The sequence below is a fragment of the Neofelis nebulosa genome, chromosome 13 (genome assembly GCF_028018385.1).
Source record: "Neofelis nebulosa isolate mNeoNeb1 chromosome 13, mNeoNeb1.pri, whole genome shotgun sequence".
NCBI classification, from domain to species: Eukaryota; Metazoa; Chordata; class Mammalia; order Carnivora; family Felidae; genus Neofelis; species Neofelis nebulosa.
The window spans coordinates 75,877,550-75,899,551 of record NC_080794.1 but is presented as its reverse complement, the minus strand read 5'-3'; the positions used below and the strand labels follow the sequence as shown (position 1 = coordinate 75,899,551).

The 22,002-nt window shown below is 50.4% G+C and overlaps 1 protein-coding gene across 2 annotated transcripts in view; it reads right to left on the bottom strand.

Moving 5' to 3' along the window:
- The window catches only part of VWA2 (von Willebrand factor A domain containing 2), a 45,303-nt gene that overhangs the window by 12,584 nt on the left and 10,717 nt on the right, over nucleotides 1–22,002 (bottom strand). The window contains exons 3-6 of one of the 2 annotated variants that reach the window (XM_058697855.1): nucleotides 20,430–20,504; nucleotides 18,971–19,104; nucleotides 13,385–13,494; nucleotides 3,957–4,151 (exon numbers count right to left, since the gene is read on the bottom strand). In XM_058697855.1, the coding sequence (XP_058553838.1) occupies nucleotides 3,957–4,151; nucleotides 13,385–13,494; nucleotides 18,971–19,104; nucleotides 20,430–20,504 (514 nt within the window). The remainder of the gene's footprint in view (nucleotides 1–3,956; nucleotides 4,152–13,384; nucleotides 13,495–18,970; nucleotides 19,105–20,429; nucleotides 20,505–22,002) is intronic. The other variant, XM_058697856.1, reaches the window with a different exon arrangement.

The window sequence follows — 22,002 nt, the reverse complement described above, 5'->3', positions numbered from 1 at the left end:
AGGAAATGAGGGAAAGTGATTCTGGGCGATGGCAAGAGGAGAACGAGCAAGGGAAGCTAGCGGTAGAAAGAAAACACTGAAGGATGATAAAAAGTGGACATAAGAACTCAAGGGTCAGCAACGTGAGGTTATGCAGAGGAAGGGGCCAGCACACGTCAGCAGCCAGGGGGCACTGCGGTTAGGGCCCAGCCCCAAAATGATATGTGGGATGAAGAAAGCGTTAAATGATGTTGAGAAGCCTTTTTTTTCAATTTCTTTCTTTTTTTTTTTTTACTTTTTTTTTTTTTGAGACAGAGAGACAGAGACAGAGACAGAGAGAGAGACAGAGTGCGAGCAGGGGAAGGGCAGAGACAGAGAGGGAGAAACAGAATCTGAAGCAGGCTCCAGGCTCTGAGCTGTCAGCACCGAATCCAATGCCGGGCTCGAACCCAGGAACCCTGAGACCGTGACCTGAGCCGAAGTCGGACGCTTAACTGACTGAGCCGCCCGGGCGCCCCGAGAAACCTTTTTAAGGAGACCGGGTAGTCAGGAATGTATTTAGAATCTTGCCCATTAAGAAATTCATCAAGACAGACCAAGGTCTGGCAGTATGACAACAACTTCATTTATCTCCCAAGTTCACTGGTATAAACCTCTCCATTCTCCTCTGGAGCCGTGTAAACTAGACATTCTGCCCAGTACCTCGGACAGCACCTGACACACACAAGGGGGCTTCCGAGTTGGGGCCTCAACAGTAGCATTCAGAGGGCAGCGAGGCCGGGCCCCTCCCTCCGCTCTCCCAGCCCAGCAGCAGATTTTCACAAAAGCCAGGGCCGAGAACCAGCAGAGAAGGGGCCCAGTGAATACTAAGAAGAGGAAGGAGTCGGAACCGGCATCAGCTTTTTCATCGCACTCAGAGCCTCACACTGCCCACGGCGGCAGTTCTCCAACGTCAGTGGACATCAGAATCACCGGGGGCCACGGAAAAGCACCGGCCGAGGTGCCTCACCCCAGAGTTCTGGGTTCATCGGGCTGGGCCCGAATGTGTGCATTGCATTCCTCACAAGCTCTCACGTGATGCTGATACCGCTGGTCCAGGGAGCACACTTTGAGAACCACCGGTCGGTAGTGACCTGGCCTTTTACCGGCAGCGAGAGGAGGGGTCAGAAGGGCCTGGGAACCCACGGGCTTCCTCAGAGGGTTCCTATGGCTGCACCCCAGGACATGCGGGGCGGAGCAATGTCTCCTCTCCTGACCAATGACCTCTTGATCCCTCTAAGTGAGGGGTGCTCAAAGTGCAGGTGTAGGCCCCCAAACCGTTTCACCCTCATCCAGAACCAGACGAGCATAGACACAATAAACACCTAGAAGCTATTATACAGGAACCTGACGGTGTCATTTTACGCCTGCTGGATCAAGTAATAAACTTTTGGGCTTCTATTCTGTCTTTGCTTTTTATTTCACTTTGCTAGTAATTCTTTTCTTTCTTTCTTTCTTTTTTCTTTCTTTTTTTTTTTTTTTTTTTTGGTCTTCCTCTGAAGTATCCGTCCATGATGGATTCAAAGCAAAACAAAACAGACTGGACCTCCACCACGGACAGTCTGAGAAGCACTGCTCCAGCTGGCAGCTGGAGAAGAAAGTCCCGGAACGGGCCACGTATCGCCACCACCTGGCAGGCAGCATCCTCACTGTCAAACCTTTGGGCAAGTGCGACGTGCAAGGTACTGGATTCGGCACCGTGCGGGAGGAGGGTGGGCAGCGGGCCAGGAAGCAACACCCTTGTCTCCTCTCTCATGCATGAGGACACAAAAAGAGCCCCCGGTGAGGCGGTGTGTGTTAAATACTCACTCACTGGCAATGACAACCACAACGGGATGCTGCTGGTGGCGGCCCGGCCCGGGATAGCCCCTCCCCCCCCCCCACCCCCAGTACTGCGCACGCTGGTCCTCGGTGGTCTTCCCTCGCTGCACCCACTCGCTAGGTGATCTTCAGGCTATAAATGCCGCCCTCGAGTTCAATCTCTGTCCGTCCTCTCTCCCGCGGCCCAGACTCCTATGTCCCGCCGCTGACTCAGCTTCTCTGCTCAGAGGTCCAATATGCACCCCAAACTTGATCTGAAAGAGGACTCCGCTCCCCTGGCTCCTCCCCAGCCTTCCCCACCTCAGTAAGTAGCCCCGCCTTTCGCTCTGGGGCTCAGGCCAAAATCCTGGGTTGTCCCACGCGCAGCTCACCAGCCACTCCACTGCCCTGCCTTCAGAACTACCGGAGTCCAACCATCCCTTAGCGAGGTCCCAGCACTTTCCCGCTATAAGCCACCACGGTCTGTCTGTCTGTCTGTCTGTCTCTCTCTCTCTCTCTCCCTCCCTCCCTCTCTCTTTCTCTCTCTGGTGAGCGCTCCAAAGTTCGCCTAACTAGATTCCCTGCCCTGCCCCACCCCTTCTCCTTGCACCTCAACCCCCCAGTCTCTTCTCTACCTGGCAGCCAGTGTGATCTTCTAAAACAGCTAGTCAACACGTGGCATTTCCCGGCTCAAAGCCACCGAACCTTCCCAGGCTACTCACAATACGCTCTGAAGGCTTTACTGTGACCCGCAGGTCTAGAGACCTGACTCCTACCTACCTCTTCTACCCCGTTTCTTGTAATTCACCCCTTGTTTGCTGGGTTCCACACACACCGCCAGGCTTTCTGTTCTATAGCACACTAAGCTGGCTCAGGCCCTCTGTGCTCGGCATCTGTCTTGCCTACTCTTTTCCCTGCTATTTGGGAGGCTTACTTGCTTCCCTCAAGTTTCTGCTCAAAAATCAACTCCTAACAGACCCCCCCCACCCCGCGCCCGATCTAAAACAGCTGGGTTGCCTGCGCCTCATCACTCTTGTTAACCTCCTACCACCTTCCTTTTCCTTCTCTGCGTTTTATTTCCACCCGAAATAGCATTACTTATTCATTCACTCACATGTTTATTGCCTAGTGCCTCTCCTAGAACGGAAGCTCCGTGAAGGCGGGCGCTTTGTACCGTCTCTGTATTCGGAGAACTTAGAATTCTAACACCTGTACTAAAACTAATAGAGGGGCTCCTGGGTGGCTCAGTCGGCTGAGTGTCCAACTCTTGATTTTGGCCCAAGTCACGGTCTCATAGTTCATGGGACCGAGCCCTGAGTCGGCCTCCGTGCTCCGGTGTGAAGCCTGCTTGGGATTCCCTGGCTCCCTCTGCCCCTCCCCCACTGACTTGTGCGTGCCTCTCTCACGCCCTCTCAAAATGAATACATACACTTAAAAAATAATAGAAAATGGGATTTCTGTGTACAGGCATGGTACCCAGACCAGAGAGTCCTTTCACTTAATACCCACAATAACGAGGGCCCACAAGGGCACCCCCAATTTTAGGGTCGAGAGCAGGGAAGACCTGTGCTCCTCTCTTTTCCAGGAAGGCACATTCCAGTGTCTGAGGAGGGAGCGGCCCCTCAGAGACCCCCACTCTCCTGGCCTCAGGAGTGGGTCTGTGGCTCAGGCTAAGGAGAACCCTTTCTTGGATTATTCCACTTGAAACCAGGAACGTGAGTCTTCTCTCCCCAGGGGTGGAGCTGGGCTCCATCTGCAGCCACAGTCCCGGGTTCCTTTGAGGACCAGGCTCAGAGAAGAGCAGAGGCGAGAGAAAGAAAGAATCTTCATGGCGTTCAAGTCCCTGGCTCCTGCTCACCCCAAGGGACCCCTGACCCAGCCGGTACAATCAGATGAGTCTGTGAATTTCCACTTCTGCCCGAGTCAACTGGGGTCAAGTTTCTGGCGCTTACAACCAAGGACTCAGACTCAGCTAAAGACAATGCACGCTCCCAGACTTGGAGCTCCGCGCGTTCTGGCACCACATACAAAGCGAGGAGGAGAGCGAGCCTGGAAGGACCAGAGTGGTCTGGCCAAATCCCCTCCCTTACTGTGTCTCCACAGTCTCCAGGGTGACCCAGAGCGACCGAGGCTCTTACCTGGGAAACCGGACCCCGACGGCAAATACGGTGACACCTCTTTCCTTGAGCTGCTTGGCTGGCGCCGCCACGTGCCCTTGGGATCTCCCGTCAGTGACGACGATGAGGATCTGGGGCACAGAGGCATTTCTGCCCCCAGGGAACCCTTTGCGCAGAAGGTATTTCAGAGCGAGGCCTGTCTCTGTGCGCCCTCCTCTGGGTGCACACAGGAGGAGGAGACAAAGACGACAGGCAGTCAGTCAGCCGCCTGCGTGAATTGGGAATGACGACCTGAAACAACGGGCTCCTCCGTGCTTAGTGACAGCCGCTTTCTCCCAGCAGTGGCTCAGAGTGACAAGTCCAGCATGGGACGTGCACCTTCTCACCATCCGAACCGCAACGAAGAGTAGTAATTAACTCTTCCTGCGGACGGAAGTTTCACCCTGGACGTCTCTGCCGTATTACGCAATAATGTCATTCTTTGTGTAGGTTTTTGGACTCTCTTCCCGTACCCCTCTGCCTCCAGTGACAGCTCAGGGGCTGATGACCTTCACTGTCTGTGTGTCTAACACCCACCTCCCACCTCTCCCCATCTGTATCATTCTTTTCTTGTTATGGCCCAGCATCCCGCTGGGGTGGGCAAGCAGATAACTGAGCTTCGGAAAATCGTGTGACTCTCTAACCCTGAAGGACGGGTCTTTGATCCAAGGGTCTGATGATGGTAGGGTCTGTGATCAGGCCTTCCTGGCTCACTTCCAGTCCAGGGTTAGGTGCCGGAAGGCTGAACTGTGGGACTGCTTCCAGATCGGGGGACGTTACGGTGGTCCCATCTCGTCACAGCCTAGTTACAGAGACTGTCTGCTGAGCTTGGAATCCCAGCACAGAATCTCTATTAAATCCTACAATAGGGGGCTCATGCAAGCATCCTCAGAGGGAGGGCTGTCAGCCTTCAGAGTCAAACAGGCAGAGAACGATTCCCTGTAATGGGTCTTAGGCCAAACCTTTCAGTGGGTGGCAACACATCGGACATGAGCCACAATGTCGAGCCTGATGGAATCACCACGGTTATTAACCGCACACACAGAGAAAGCCCTGTAGATTTGTGGGGGGGGGGGGGCACATTTATTCTTACGTTACAGTGTCAATTAAGGCAACCATGCCTGTCTCTCAGAGGGCCCTACAGTGACTCTTCTAAGGTGCAAACACCCAACTGGCAAGAGGCTCGGGCACTCTGTGTGTGTGCGCCCACGTATCTGCGTGGGCGAATGCGTACACGCTTCTTTAACTCGCCACTCAAAACAGTCACTTCTCATGCAAGCCTGACGTGGCCCTCCTGCCCAAGCATCTCTCCTGGTTTGCTCTCCTCCAAGCAGCTACTCAGAGATCCGGGCTCCTTTCCTTTTGTGCTCCCCTTCCTCTCTGTCCTCAAGGACCTCTCCACTCAGCAGAGAGGTGAGGGAAGAGCAAGGAGGAGTGTGCTTGGAAGGATTTATGGACCAGGCCCAGAATATTCTTCACTTTTACTGCTTTCTGTCCTAAGAGAGCTCTTGAAGGGCAGTTCTATTAAGGCTCCATTAAGTTAACGAATGTCAACAAGAGTGCATAACTCCTAGAATTAAGACTCCTGGTCTTCCATAATCAGCATCTGCATCAATTAAAAAGCTACCGTTTTCAGCCCACTGGTGTTTCTTATGGGCACTCTAAGTGGAAGAAAATGAGAGTGAGACCAGGAAGCATAACATGATCCCATGCCCCAAGAACTGTCGGTCTAGCTGAAGAAACAGGACCTATAAGCAATAACAATTGCCAACGAAAGGATGACAGTAGCAAGAGTTCTGAGGAGGGGTTCATCGTGGGGAGGAGCTGTCAGGGACAGGCTTCAGCAAGGCAAGCATCTGATGGGGTCTTGGTGAGTCAGTGGATTAGGAAAAGAAGAGACCACTCCAATCAGGGGAAGAAGTGTAAGCAAAGGCACTGGGGAACACCGCCAGCCATGTCCTGGGCTGGTGAGCAGAGCCTGGCTTGGGCAAGGGGCTTATCCAAAGGGAGCAGAACATCAATGAACACCGAGTGCCCTCCCCACTCTTCTCACACTGTGCTGGGTCACATATCAGATACTGAAGATAACCAAGAGGATTTTGATTTCTGAGAAGACTCCCACCTTTGCCAAAGCTCTTCCATCTACAAAGAGCCATCCTCTAAGGCTCCTAGGAGGGCAAATGGCTTCCCATTCCTAAAGGATGATATTAATACAGAGTTTTCACTTCATGCCAATACTTCCCCTACCTGTTACTAAAAGTAATCCCTACAACGATGATAAAAGGTGCTAATATTATCCTCATTTATTAGATGGGGAAACTCCAGCCCAGAGAATAGTAATACCAACTGCTAAGATTTCCAGAGCACCTATCTGCCAAGCACCACTGTGTGTGTGTGTATGTGTGTGTGTGTAAAGGTACTAAGCTCAAATAATTCTCACCACAGCTGAGATAGGGGAGTTCAGGGAAAGGCCCTATCTAAGGTCACACAGCTCAGGAATAGTGGAGGCAGGACCTGAACTCTGGACCCTCCACTTCCAGAGGCCAAGTTCTTAGCCAAAATGTTATACAGCCATCCAAGTCACCTGCCTCTCAACCAGCTAGTGGGGGGGTCAGAACTGGAGTTTAAACCCAGTCAGGCTGATTCCAAAGCCAATGGTCTTCCTTCTCCAGGGGTTGGCAAATTACAGCCTGTAATTTTTTTTTTTTTTTTTTTGGGGACAGAGAGAGACAGAGCATGAACGGGGGAGGGGCAGAGAGAGAGGGAGACACAGAATCGGAAACAGGCTCCAGGCTCCGAGCCATCAGCCCAGAGCCCGACGCGGGGCTCGAACTCACGGACCGCGAGATCGTGACCTGGCTGAAGTCGGACGCTTCACCGACTGCGCCACCCAGGCGCCCCTGTAATTTTCTGTAGATAAAGTTATAGTGGGAAACAGCCATGCCCATTCGTTTATGTACTATCTATGCAAAGACCCTATGGCCAGCAAAGCTTGGCCTCTATAGATCTTCACTGAAAAAGTCTGCTGATCCCTGCAGTACACCGTTCTACCTAAATGGTCACAATGCTCTTCTGCTCACCAAAAGCCAAGGTGCCCCACTGACCATGAAACTCCCTGGGCTTTCATGCCCCTGGCAGTATGCCCATGGCTGTGGTTAGAGATAAATCAAATGTCCAAGACGTGGGAGTCTGGGCTCCCAACTCCACTGGCCTGTGGGGTGTCTGTCCTTCCTGTCCCTCAACACACAAATGCCTGTGCTGTCTGTCCTCTCCACTTTTGCTCCCTAACCCACTTTTCCCACTGGAATACTCTACCAGTCAGGTGAGATTCCCAAGGACTTCTGGACTCTGGGAAATGAGGAAAAACCCCACCACCTCCATGTTCCTCACTCTGTGGAGCATTTCTATCTGAGAGTCTGTCCTGAGCTCAGGGTCTGGCTCTAGACAAGGGAGGTCGGAGGCCAGAGTCTCACCAAGATTCTTCTAATTTCTCTCAAACAGGACAAACCCAGGTTGCAAGTGAAGGTTCGCAGGCTGACTACGGTCTTAGGGGAGCTGTGACTGCAATGCTTGGACTTTTTTTGGTGGAGGCGGGTCTGGAATCTAAACATTTGGCCATTGGAATACTCAAGAGGATAAGGAACGTGGGCTCCAGAGTCGGTGGGGCTCAAATATTAGTCCTGAAATTTATTAGCCAAGAAAACTGGAAAAGGTAATGAGACTCACTTTCCTTCCTTGTTAAAGTAGGGGAAGTAACAGTATTAAGTAAATGCTACACCCAGTGCCTCCTAGGAGCCAGTGAGCACCCCATCAGTGGTAGTTACCATGATTAACTAGCAGTCTGTTCCAAGAGGTTTTTCTTTTGAGTTAGTCTCAAATTCCAATGAGCATAAAAATCCCTTGGGAGGTGGGAAAATGGAGATTCTCAGATCCCATCATCCAGAGACTCCAAACTGGCGGGTGTGCGACCAGGCTGAGAATCTGCATTTCAAGCCAGCCTCCCCTGCCCCAGTGATTCTGAAGCAGGTAGCCCACGAAACAGATTCTGAAAAGTAATTTATCAGAAAACTCACTGTAGGGGCACCTGGGGGGCTCAGCAGGTTAAGCGCCCAACTCTTGATTTTTGGCTCAGGTCACGGTCCCACGGTTCGAGGGATCAAGCCCCACGCCGGGCTCTGAGCTGACAGCATGGAGCCTGCTTGGGATTCTCTCTCCCTCTCTCTGCCCCTCCTCCTCTTGCACGCACACACGCTCTTGCTCAAAATAAATAAATAAACATTAAAAAAAGAAGACTCACTGTAGGTAGAGGGATGTTGACTACAGAGGTTTCTTTCTTTTTTTTAAACCAATAGGCAAAAACCTTGGAATCAATGTAAATGTGTCCCTTTAAAGGAGCGATTTAATATACTATGATAGTTCGATTCATTGAGTTATCATAGAGCCATTAGAAAGGATCCGCATGAAAAATAACGCAGCTTTATGCAAAAATGTGCACCAAGTAAGTTAAAAAAGAGCAAAATGCTTCGTAATTACAACTATTCTAAAAGCGATGTTGAAATGTTAATATGGTTGGAAAGATGCCACAGCTAGCATTGTGCTAAGGTACAGTGAGCGGTGAGTGCTATTTCTGGAGAGCTATCTAAATACAGTAAAACTCTGATAAAGCTACAGATGGGGTCCAAAGCAATCAGAAAACCCAAGAGTCGCGTGACCGTGAGATTAATGAAATGACCGCGGGAGCCTGCACAGCCAGCTGGCCAGGAGCTCTGCGCATTTGGAACAGATTTTGCTGGCCATGCTTCATCTGATTTTATGTTATCGTGGGGTGCAAAACTGGAAGGTTCTTAACTGTATTGTTTTTTTAAACTTCTTAATGCAAAGTGGCAGCAAGGGCAGTTCCCCGGCCACCTCAAAACACACTTTCAGGGGATCGATCGCCTTGGTCTGAAAAGGCAAGCATTTGGAGTTCTGGGTAGAGCTGTCCCAATCAGCCCAGCACTTAAAATTTCACTGCAGAAAAAGGGTAGAGAGCCCTCGGGAGGTTATCACTCCCACTCGGGCCAACATTCCTCTGTACTGATTAATAATAACGTCTTAACGTTTAGCGTCCTCAGTGACCCTGCAACTGCGGCCAAAAAATTACTTAGTGCCTCCTTGCCTTGTTTGCCGCCTCTTGTAGTCATCCTAGGACACACGATGCTAACCATACACGGCTAAGAAGATCAGACACATAAAGAGGCCTCTTTCTCCACCCGCAGTGTCCTCATCTGGCATATCCTTACGGAGTCTCTGGACTTCCTACGTTGTGACTAATACTCCCAAGCCCTTAGTTATGACTTCCAACACAGCTGAGGAGAGGCTCAACAAACACTTTGGGGGGTGGGGAGGGGAGGGTGGAAAGAGGTGGAGAAGGACAGCTGGGCGGTGGCGGGGGGGGGGGGTTGCCTACTGGACAAGTAGCAGGACTCTGCGGTCCTGGCCAAGTCCCCTGCTCCTTCTCAGCCTCAGTGGTCTCCTCCGTAAAATGAGGGGTTGAAATAGATACTAGATGATCCCCAGAGTGCCTTTTTGAACCAGTATGCTGCAATTTGCTCAGTGTTTTCAGAACAGAGTGGGACCAAATCGTCAAGGCAGAGTTACCCAAACAATTGCTGACATACAGTCCTGAACTGAAACCAAGAGGCCAGTTTCTCTTCTGCAAACGTTAGCATGCACCTAATGGGTACAAAGCTGTTTTGGGAATAAAATGTTTTATCAATAATGATATGGTAATTTTATGGTATATGAATTCTTATACCATATAATTCTCCCTTTTAAAATATTTTTTATCTATTTATTTTGAGAGAGAGAGAGCAGGGGTGAGTTGGTGGGGGGTTGGCGCGGAGAGGGAGGGAGGGAGAGAGAATCCCAAGCAGGTTCTGTACTGTCAGTGTGGAGCCCAATGTAGGGCTCAAACTCACTAAACTGCAAGATCATGACGTGAGCTGAAATCGAGAGTCAGATGCATAAGAGTCAGTCAACTGAGCCACCCAGGCTCCCCCAAAATCACCCTTTTATTTATTTATTTTTTTAATTTAAGAAAAAAACGTTTAACGTTTATTTTTGAGAGAGAGAGAGAGAGAAAGGGACAAACAGAGCATGAGTGAGGGAAGGGCAGAAAGAAAGGGAAACATAGAATCCGAAGCAGGCTCCAGGCTCTCAGCTGTCAGCACAGAGCCGGATGCGGGGCTTGAACCCGCGACCCATGGGATCATGACCCGAGCTGAAGTTGGATGCTTAACTGAGCCAACAAGGCGCCCCCAAAATCACCCTTTTAAAGTAAAATCACCCTGGTGTTCAGGATAGTCACAGAATTGTGCAACCATCCCCACTAAGTTCAAAACATTTCATCGCCCCCAAAAGAAGCCCTACACCCATTAGGAGTCCCTCCCTATTCCCTCTGCCCACAGCCCCCGGCAGGGACTGATCTGTTTTTTGTCTCCACAGATTTGCCTATTCCAGACAGTTCACATAAATGGAGGAATCCTGCAACACGTGGCCTTCTGTGTCTGGCTTATCACGTTTTCAAGGTTCATCCATGTTGTAGCATGAATCACATCATCCTTCCTTTTCATGACTGAAAAGGAATGATCTTCCATGGTTCGGATATACCGCCTTTGGTTCAGCTATTCATTCACTGGGCTTTTGTGTTGTTTCCATTTCGGGGCTGCTACAAATAATGCCGCTATGAACATCAGTGTCCACGTGTTTCCGGAGGCATACATTTTCAATTCTGTCCGAGTCACTGGGTCACGTGGTAAACCCGTGTTTAGCTGCCAGATTATTCCCAAAGGCGCTGCACCATTTCACAATCCCACCAGCAGCGCATGAGGGGTCCAATTTCTTCGTGCCCCTGCCGACACTTGCTACTGGGTGTCGTCTATTTTAGCCTTCCTGGTGGATGTAAAGTGGCAGCTCATTACGGTTCTGATTTGCATTTCCTTAATGACTAATGACACTGAACATCTTTCCAAGTGTTTGAGGGCCATTTATACCTCTTCTCTGGAGAGATGTCTATTTACAAGGTTTCTTGCTGGGGTGATGAAAACGTTCTAAAATTATAGTAATAGTGGCCTAACTCTGGAAAATACACTCGAAATCACTGAATTGTACACGCTGAATGTGTGAACTTCATGGCATTTAAATTACATGTCAATAAAGGCGTTTTTTTGTTTTTTTGTTTTTTTAAACTTAGTGTGTAGAATAAGCACACGGCAGGGGGTGTCTGGGTGGCTCAGTCGGTTAAGCATCTGACTCTTGATTTCAGCTCAGGTCAGGATCTCACAGTCATGAGACAGAGCCCTGCATCAGTCTCCCAGCTGGGCATGGAGCCTGCTTAAGCTTCTCTCTCCCTCTCTCTCTGCCCCTCCCCTGCTTGCACACTTGTTCTCTCAAAAAGGGAGGGGGGGCACCTGAGTGGCTCAGTTAAGTGTCAGACTCTTGATTTCAGATCGGATCATGATCTCACAGTTTGTGAGTTCAAACCCCTCACAGGGCTCTGTGCTGACAGTGTGGAGCCTGCTTAGAATATTCTCTCTCTCTCTCTCTCTCTCTATATATATATATATATATATACACACACACACACACACACATATATATACATACACATGTATACATATATAGATGTGTATATATATGTATGTATATGTATGTATATACATATATATAACATGTATATATACACATGTATATATAACACGTGTATATATATACATATATATATATATATAACACGTATATATATATTCCTCCCCTGCTCGTGCTCACTCTCTCTCAAAATAAATTTAAAAAATAAAAACAAAACAAAACAATCATCATCATCACAGTATCTACGTGCCCTAACCCCACAGAGGGATTCAGCAGGTCTGGGAGGGAACTGAGGCACCAGCATTGACGACACACTCCTTACAGGCAACTCCGACCCAGGCCTTCTGACCAAAGAGCTCACTTTGACAAGTGCTGCTCTGGGCGTCTGGGCCGCAGACACGGGAGTGAGAGGCTGCGACTGTCCTCTCTAGGAAACCATTCTCGGAGGCCTCAAGGGTGGATGGTCCGAGGGAACGAGGCAAGGCCAGCGCACACTACCGTCGTGTTTAACAAACACTTCAAGGTGCTCGGCTTCCCTCTGTGCCTTCTTGTACCTGACTTGCCTCTCATTCTGGTCGGGGTATCCCTGGACCGGGACAAACAGCCTGAGGAGAAGTCACCGAGGGTGCCTGGGGGCCGTAGGGCCCCCAGAGGTCCTGCTGTGCCCAGCGCGCGGGACACGGGCTCCTGGAGGGCACTGGAGGCACGGAGGCCTGTGACTGGGAAAGACTGCAGAGTCCGGGGCCCTCCCTGGCAACCGGAGTTGGTGGCTGTCAGCGGCTGGGACCAAGGACGCCGGCAGGACTTCAGTGGACACCCGCTCAAGGGGCAGCGGACAACAGAGAGCAGAGTGGCAAGTGGCAAGTAAAGGTGCTCTTCTGTGTTTGTACACGTGTGGGTGCGTGCACTTGCACGTGTATATAACACACGTATACAGATGCACGTGTGTATACAATACACGGACGTTTAAAATACTGATACACAGGGGCGCCTGGGTGGCGCAGTCGGTTAAGCGTCCGACTTCAGCCAGGTCATGATCTCGCAGTCCGTGAGTTCGAGCCCCGCGTCAGGCTCTGGGCCGATGGCTCGGAGCCTGGAGCCTGTTTCCGATTCTGTGTCTCCCTCTCTCTCTGCCCCTCCCCCGTTCATGCTCTGTCTCTCTCTGTCCCAAAAATAAATAAAAAACGTTGAAAAAAAAAATACTGATACACAGTATACGTGTGTATTTACATATACCTATATGCGTATACACACACGTCAGCTGACTCGTGATGTAAAGCTGTGACCCTACCACGTACATTTATAGGGTGTATATGAGCACACAAACAGCTGTTCATCCTTTCTAAAGCATTCTTAGTAACTGGGGGACACTTACTCTTTCTAGAAGACAAAAACGAGGCTCCGAGACGTGTGGGGAGCCATCCCGGCTGCAGGGACAGAACTGGGAGAAAGACCCAGGGTTCTTCCCCCGCCCCCCACCCCCACCCCTCACGCTCCTGAGCCACCTCAACCTTCACTAGGCCTCTCCGTCCCAGGTAACGGACAACTCCACGCTACAGCGGCAAAGATACCGTAAGTCGGCGTGAGCGCCCACTGGAGACGCGGTTATGTAACAGGAGGAGCGGTCTTGAGAAGAAGGGAATTCTCACTACCCACCGGACACAGCTGGGGTTCCGGAAGCCAGACCGCAGCCCTCTCTCGGGCCAATCACGCCCTTCAAGGGAGCGATCTTGAGAGCAGCCGGCTCCATCCGAAGCACGGCGGTGTCGGATCATACGTACTTGAAAACCACGCTCTTCATGTTTGCCTTCACTTCCTGTGGGGACGAAAACGAATCCAAGGGGAATTCCAGACGAGGGACGGAACCGAACTGCAGTGCTCCCACTCTGACCTGCAGTAGGAGACAGAGGGCCCGGGGGGAGGGTGCTGAGAGCGAGGTCAAGTCACAAACATTCCTAAGGGAAACGAAGGGACGAGAAAGGTTAACGACCCTGCCTCCTGCCCACGCAACAAATACCAGAGCCGGGGCTCCCTCCAGCGTCCCTCAGAGAAAGGCCCGAAGACCAGGAGGAGGGCCTGGAGAAAACCAAGCGCCTGTGCGCGGCACTGACAACCACCAACAGCACCTTCTCGCCCCACATCCTGGCCAGCCCTCCCGGCTGGGCTGCGAGCACCTTGAGGGTAGGGTCTCTGGTCACAGTTCCAACGGCCTCCCAGGTACCGTTTTAAACAATCCCTCGTGTTATTTCATGAGCGAGGAGCCATCCATACTCACACCCCTGCTGGAGGAACAAAAACGTAGAGAGACACAGATCCGGCCCGGGGCTAGTGAAAAAGAGAGCGGGGCCACTGCACTTCGTGCCCACGACCCTCACTAAGCCTCAGCGGCACTGGCGGCCTCCTCAGCAGCCAGCACGGACCTTGAGCAGAAGGCTGCCGGCGAGAGCAGGGGAGCCGCGGAAGGCAAGCACGGCCGCCTGCACGGGCGGCTCACCCCCAACCACAGCCACCACCCGCGCATCCTTGGGTGGCGCGGGTCAGTCCTTCCCGGGCCTGCTCTTGCCAAGCGCGGGGAAGGCCGGCTCTCCACACCAGGGTCACACTGGGGGGACAATCGGCATCTTAACCTGAGATGACGTTCCCCCACGGCGGAAGGGGTCGGGGCCGCGGGTGATTCCAAACAGATGCTGCATCATCCGCATTCAGAGGCCACGTGAGAAGACCCAACGCCTTGCAAAACTGGAGAAGGGAAACTGAATCAAGTCACTTTCCGGGCCCTTTGGACCCTAGCTTGTCTCGAGCAGAAAAGGCTATAAACATTTGGGTTTCCTCGTGAAAGCCCAAGCCCTGTACATAATCACTGGCTCTCCAAACCTGCATTCCCAGTCACTATCAACTAACCCCAATTCCGGCCAAGATTGCAAATAGGCCATGTGATTCATATTGAAGCGATGAGACCGCTCTTTTACCCACTACTTGAATTCCTGCACCGCTGATCCCTTAACAGGCTTCGTGCTTTGGAGACCATCAAAGGGCTCGGCCCCACCAGCCCAGTGGCACCTGCTCCCGGTGACCAGAGCCCAATGGACTTTCCTTCAACAGGAGGTTCTGAGGATGAGCATCTTCAGTAGGAAGAGATTTGGGTCTTGGGTGGGCATGTGTGGGAGAGGGACCCTGGAAAATGGGGCAGAAGAGAAGCTTGAGATTCTGAGGAACAACCCTTTCGAAATCTCCCTTGAGGTCAGCGTGTGATCAAGGTGGCACCTCCAGCTAGTGGGGAAAAGCTGGTCTAGTAAGTGACACTGAGATCACTGAACAGCCACCTACAAATGAGAAAAGGATCAATCACAAATGGATTCAAGATTTACACGTGAAAAAAATGTAACCGTGGAAGTTCTAGAAGAAAACTGGAAAGAATTTCTTCATAACTTCCAAGTAGAAAACAACCTTACTTGGCCTTGAAACCCAGAAGCCATAAAGGAAAAGGGTGATAAATCTGGCCACATAAAGAAAACTTCTACAGGGCAAAACATACCACAATGCAATAAAAAAAAATGCAGACCAACGGAAAAGTTGTTTGCAACTCAAGTCAGAGGCACGAGGTTAGTTTTCCCAATATGTAGGGAACTGATCTAGGAACTGATGCATAAAAGACCAACATATACAACAGAAAAACTGGCAAAGGGTATGAACAGATATCACACAGGAAACACAAAGGGCTCTTTGAGAAAAGATGCTTCACTGTACCACACTGAAATGTAGCAGAAATCTAAATACAATGTTTGCAAGGGAAACTACCAAGTTCTCAAACACCACCGCTGGTAAGAATATAGATGCTACAGCACCTATGGAGACCAATTTCTCAATATTTAGTGAAAATACAGTTGCATAGGGCTCCTGGGAATATAGCCTACAGACATACTTCCACATATGTGAAATGATGTATTTACAAGCTCACAGTATACATACATATATAACAATATACATGTATGTATATAACAGTATATGTATATATATATAACAGTATACATATATATATGTATTTTTTTAACATTTATTTTTTTTTTTTTTTGAAAGACAGAGAGACAGCATGAGCAGGGGAGGAGCAGACAGAGAGGGAGACATAGAATCCACAGCAGGCTCCAGGCTCTGCGGTGTCAGCACAGACGCAGGGCTCGAACCCACGAACCATGAAATCACGACCCGAGCCGAAGTCGGACGCTCAACCGACTGAGCCACCCAGGTGGCCCGGTATGTTTGTAATATCAAATGTCCATCAATAGGGGATTGGTTAATTAAACCTCAGTATATCCTCACAATGGAACATTAATAAGCCATAAAATATAATATATACCTGTATTAACACCTATATTACCTATCTACCTAGATACAAAAAGACTTCCAAGACAATATGAAGAAAAAAGGCAAGGGATAGAACAGCGTATACCACATGCATGGTAGGCTTCATACCGCTTGTGTTTGCGTGAGGGGATTCTGGAAGGGTGCTCGAGAAAACAGGTGGGAAAACCGGGCAGATGGAAAACATGTGAGCAGGAGGGACACTAGGCATTGAATGTGTTCTCCTTGAACGCTGCGAAAGGGTTACTTAAAAAACAACAATTCCCTTGAGACCAACAGCTGAGCGTATTTGCTTGAATTAAACAGGAAGGACATAACTTCAAAACAAAACAAGATGGAAACAGCTTGAGTCAGTGGTTAAGGCATTTAATTTAATTGGCGGTTTGGGAGCAAAGGAGTTGCCTTTTATCTTCGGTTTACTGTGTGCTCCGAAGCAAGCCTGCCCACATTTCTCACCGCACTGTAATCACCCTGCTGCAATCACTGTATCAGAGCCAGGAAGTGAACTTCTCAGCTTCTAATTGTCGGGAGAAAGACTTCAGACACTTTCAATCCACCTCACCCCACAGAGCGCGCACAGAAAGCAACTTAATTTATAGCAACTTGAAAACTTAAGTTGCAGGGGCGCCTGGGTGGCTCAGTCGGTTAAGCGTCCGACTTTGGCTTAGGTCACGATCTCACGGTCCGTGAGTTCGAGCCCCGCGTCGGGCTCTGTGCGGACAGCTCAGAGCCTGGAGTCTGCTTCAGATTCTGTGTCTCCCTCTCTCTCTGACCCTCCCCTGCTCATGCTCTGTCTCTCTCCATCTCAAAAATAAACAAACATTAAAAAAAAAAAAGAAAGAAAACTTAAGTTGCAGAAAAGTAGAATAAGGTGCAAATCAAATCCCCCGAGCGCAGAGATACGAGGAGTCACAGAAATGCAGCAGCCAAAGCACAAAACCTGAAGCACAAACCAGACAGAGCCACCTGAAATGGCCCTTCATGCCAATCCCCGGTGGCACCATTCCAACAAGTCTGAGCGGCTTGAGGTCCTGATGCCCCCTTGCTCGCTGAAACAGACCCCCCCCCCCAACCCCTCAGCTCAGCGAGTCTTGCTATGAGAAAGTTTGGACACTCTACATCAGTGCCAACGTCAACAAGGGTTCGATGTTTACGGTTCTCCCTCCACGAATAACTAATGAAACGTCATGGGGAATCCCTTCCTTTGAAAAGCAGGGCCCTGTGTGGAGGAGAGCGGAGACTCAGCAGCCCGCGGTCCTGGCCCTCGGAGGACCCGCGATGGGTTGACCCGGTGGTTGCAACTTCTGGACTGCTCGTGCCCGGATGGAATGGTGTCTGTCACGGTGTCTTCAGACGGCCCTGCAAGGCTGCCTGTGGTCCAGGACAACGTGCTCCCCCTCTCAAAAGTACCTGCCATTCTGGAGAAAATCTGGCTTTCATTAAAAGCCACTTTTGCTCTTAAATCCTAGAGGTTTTTCTAGGATTAACCCAGGAATGTCATCTTGGAAAACCACTTCCTTCTGTAACCTGTTTGTAAGTAGTCTCTAGTTCAAGTTAAGTATCGCTTTTCAGACCAAAATGCCGTTGTTAAATTTTGATTTTTGAGTAGGTTCCCATGGTTCAAAATCCATCATGCACTAAAAAAAAAATCTGTATCGATGAGTCTCCCCGTGGAGGCACCCCATCGGTTCAGTTCCTACCCTCCCCCTCAACGGCAAACCACTGCCCTCAGCCTCTTTACAAATCTCTCCAAGTACAAACCTACTCTATTTACCTCCCTTTATTTTTCATAAAAAGTAACACGCTACACATACCATTCGCACCTTACTTTTTACTCTCGTCTGTTTTGGTGCCCTTCCGTCTAAGACACCTTCCCCATTCACTTTCTGCAGCTGCCCAGTGTGTCCTTTAGGAATGCGCCATATTGGATTTACCCGTCCCCTGTGAATGGGTATGTGGATTACCTGAAATCTTTTACGAATGTAAATAACACTGCAGGGAATCGCTGTGTGTGTGCATTACTTCGCATTTGTGGGAGTATCTGTGGAATAAATCTCATGGAGTAGAATTCCTGGGTCAAAGGGTCCAGGCCGTTGTCATTCCGACAGATGCTGTCAGATGCCCTTCCGAGAGGCTGCACCGGGTTACGCTCCCACCATCAGTGCGCGCACCCGTTTCTACGGATCTGCCAATGGGGCATGTCACCGAACCGCATTTTTGCTAAGCCAGTAAGTGAAAATGGTATTTCAGCAGGACATTTGCTGTTACCGTGAGTAAGGCGGGGCGCCTTTTCCTATGCCTAAGGACTGTCTGTGTTGGTTGCCCATTTCTCTGTCGGGTTGTCCCAAGATGCCCCTTTTAGCAGCAAGAGCCATGGCCAGTGCACCCTGCTGCTATTTCAGAGCTGCTCTCCAGAGCCAGGGAGGACAAGGAATGAAGAAACTGGCTGGATTCACTCAGGCAGGAGTAGTTCCTCACAAATGAACAGAGAGGGTACTGCACTTCCTATTGAGACGCTCGTCTTCTGAGGCATAGCTTTTGTCTGCCAGCACGCTGTCCCTTTCCCACTGTTCTACAGACACCTCTCTTGCGAGTGGGAAGCCAACAAGGCGAATCGGCACGTGACTCACAGGGGGCCAGAGAATCTCTCCCCTCTGACTACTGGGATTGGTCGAGGGATTGTTACGTGATCCACGCCTGCCCGATGGGAGCCATGCCGCCAGGTGTCCAGGGAAAGAAAACCACCTTCTTTTTACTGGGTTCCCTATCTTGAAGGACAAGGTAGGGCGAGTCCACCATATAAGGAAAGCTTGCTTGGGAAGGAAGCCAACCAAGGAACACAAAATTCAAAATTCTACCATGCCTAGAACCAGAAGACCCCCCCCCCCCCCCCCGCCTTGGTCTTCCTGTTCCACTAGCGGGTACATGTGCCCTTCTGCTTAGAACTGGATCTCGGTCACTTGCCACCAAAGATGCCGAAATACAGAGATGACGAGACCTGCACTCACCCTCTCAGGACCGATGTCCAGAGCGTCGCAGACCGTGACGGCAAAGTGTTTGGACCTTTCAAAGCTCCCCTTCCCGACACTGTAGGAGCCGTCTATCAGAAACAGGACGTCCACAGCAGCTGAGCACCGTATCACTAGGGGGGAGAGGGGGACATGATGTGTGACAACCAGCTTCCCCGCCATCTGGTCCCAAGAGGGTCTCCCTCCTGAACCAGAGCAGAGGCAGAAACAACCTTGGGGTGGATCGGGCTGCTCCTCTCAGCACCTGGGCAGAAACGACGCAGGAGAAGGTCCCGGCCAGAGGCAGCCCTCCTCTGGAGCAGGAAGTCTGCTCCCCCGCCCAGGCCTCGCCCACCAGCACGAAGCCCACAGTCTTCGTAATAACTGGGAATGTCTAATTCAACAACACTAACTGAGCCATAGGAGGGGAGGGCCCGCTGGGCCAGCGAGGGATACTGAAGAGCCTTGGCCCCAGCCCTCGGGGGCCACAACCTAGTTCAGACCCTGGCACATGAGGTCACATTACCCCAGAGTTCAAGTGAGAACAGCACTGACTGTGTCTTTCCTGTACACCATCCATCCACTGCCTTCAACGCTTCACATGTGCTAACTTATTTAATTCTTATAACCACCCTAAGATAGACTGCTATTTTTTTTTTATTTAACAGTTTAACTGAGGCACTATTCACAAACCATTCAATTCACCCGCTGAAAGTTTATAATCCAGTGGCTTCTAGTATATTCACAGATACGTCCCATCGTTGCCACAGTCGAATTTAGCACCTTTTCCATCACCTCAAAAAAGAAACCCCGTAGCCTCTAGCTCTCAGCTCCCTAGCTCCACACCCCACCCCTAAACAGATGCGCGGTTTTTACTCCCAGTGGAGAGATGAGGAGAGAAAGGCACAGGACGATTCAGTAACTTCCCGAAGGCCAAAGTGCCAGCAAGTGAGGGGGCTGGGAAGCAAACGCAGGCTGTCTAGCTTGCAGAGGCCGCATCCCTCCACCTCAGCTCGAGGATGCAGGACAGTGGAGGTCAGAGAAGCACCGGCGAGAAGGCGCCACCCAGAAGGCGGCGACTGCGGGGGACTTCACCAGAGAGGGAGGGAAGGGGCATTCAGGGCCTCTGGGAGTGGGCTGGTGGGGCGTGAGCACGTGGAGCGAACGCTGGCAAGGGCGGAAGAGGAAGGAACATGGCGGGAGGTGAGGTTGCTGGGGGGATGGTGGTCACGCGGGACTTCCAGGCAAGACCAAGGAATTCAGCAACAAGGATTAACCAAGGGTGTTCACCCCCGTGGGAGACCTGCTCAGGCCCGTTTGGGGAAAATGGCCCTGGCTACAGCGTGAAAAGAAGACGGGAATGGGACAGGAACGTTCTAGAATAACATAGGTTCCCTTGGGTCCATCACACAGAGGATGAAATGGGGGGCCTGGAGGGTCAAATGACACAAAGGCTTACTTTTGCTGGCGGCTGAAATCTTCCCAATGGTCTCCCTGCTTACGTGGACTTCCTGAAGAGGATGAGATGGGCGTACTAGGAAAGAAGCCACCAGAAAGAGCCATTACAGGGAGCAGTCTTAGAGTCCACATATGTGACCAGAAATGAGAGGTAATAAGAGAGAAAACTGGAAGGTGGAGGAATTCAATGGTGTTGTATCTCAAAAAAATTACCAGAGGGACAACATAAAGAAACCCCTCCAAATACTCCAATCAGGAACCCTTGTATTTAAATTTGAGTATCCCGAAGACAAAAATTAAAAGTGTACATAGAGGGGGATACAGAGAGCCTGTGACTCTCATGAGCTTTGCCCTTTGGTTAGGTATAATAACTGGGTGCCCCTCTGGGGCACAACACCTTGCCATAAAAATCAACCCTGGATATAAACATACAATTCATAGAAGAAATACAATTCGTGGAGAAGCACAAGGGAAAATGTTTAAACCGGTGACGAAATGTTTTAACCCAAATAATGAGATACCCGTTTAACGGTGAAATTTAAATGATCAGCCTCCAAATTTAAATGTAACTGGGGAAAGACCCAATCAGGAAAAACTCTTCCAGGGGTGGCCCTGGAAACTGGTCCAACCCTTTTAGAAAACAATTCGGCCAAATGAATGAAGAGTCGTCAAGCTGCTTACAGCCTTTGCCCCTATGGTATCGCACCTGGGAAGGGATCCAAAGGAAAACCACTTTTAGACAAGGGAAAAGGTAGATCAAGGCTCTCCTTTCATGGTTGTGATGGAGAGGAAGGCTGGAGAGAACAGATATCCATAGGGACAGGGCTGGGAGTAAACTCTGATAAATTTGTTCAATGCAATTCACATGAAAAAGAGCCAAGAAGTTTTGGGGTAGGAAGTTCATGAATACATCTTTCGTTCTTTTATACGATATCTAGTAAAATTGGAATGATGACATATAAGCAATCAATAGCAATTTATTTATTTTTTTATTTTTTTATTTTTTTAATTTATTTTTGGGACAGAGAGAGACAGAGCATGAACGGGGGAGGGGCAGAGAGAGAGGGAGACACAGAATCGGAAACAGGCTCCAGGCTCCGAGCCATCAGCCCAGAGCCTGACGCGGGGCTCGAACTCACGGACCGCGAGATCGTGACCTGGCTGAAGTCGGACGCTTAACCGACGGCGCCACCCAGGCGCCCCGCAATCAATAGCAATTTAAAACAAACTTTGGGGCACCTGGGTGGCTCAGTCGGTTAAATAAATGTCCAACTCTTGATTTCGGCTCAGGTCATGACCTCACGGTATGGGAGTTCGAGCCCCATGTTGGGCTGTGCGCTGACAGCATGGAGCCTGCTTGGGATTTTCTCTCTCTCTAACATAGTTCCTAGCTCTCCCCACCTAACCTTCCAGCGGACGGTCTCTGCTCACCTGACACGCCCGTCCCTCAATCTCTACTCACAAGGAGGCTGGTTCTGGGCCAGAATGCTGGACTAGCAGTTCCTCTGCAGTCAAGAGCCGTCACGCAAGTACCTCTGATGAGGTCTGGGACACCCCATCACGGCAGTTTTGCC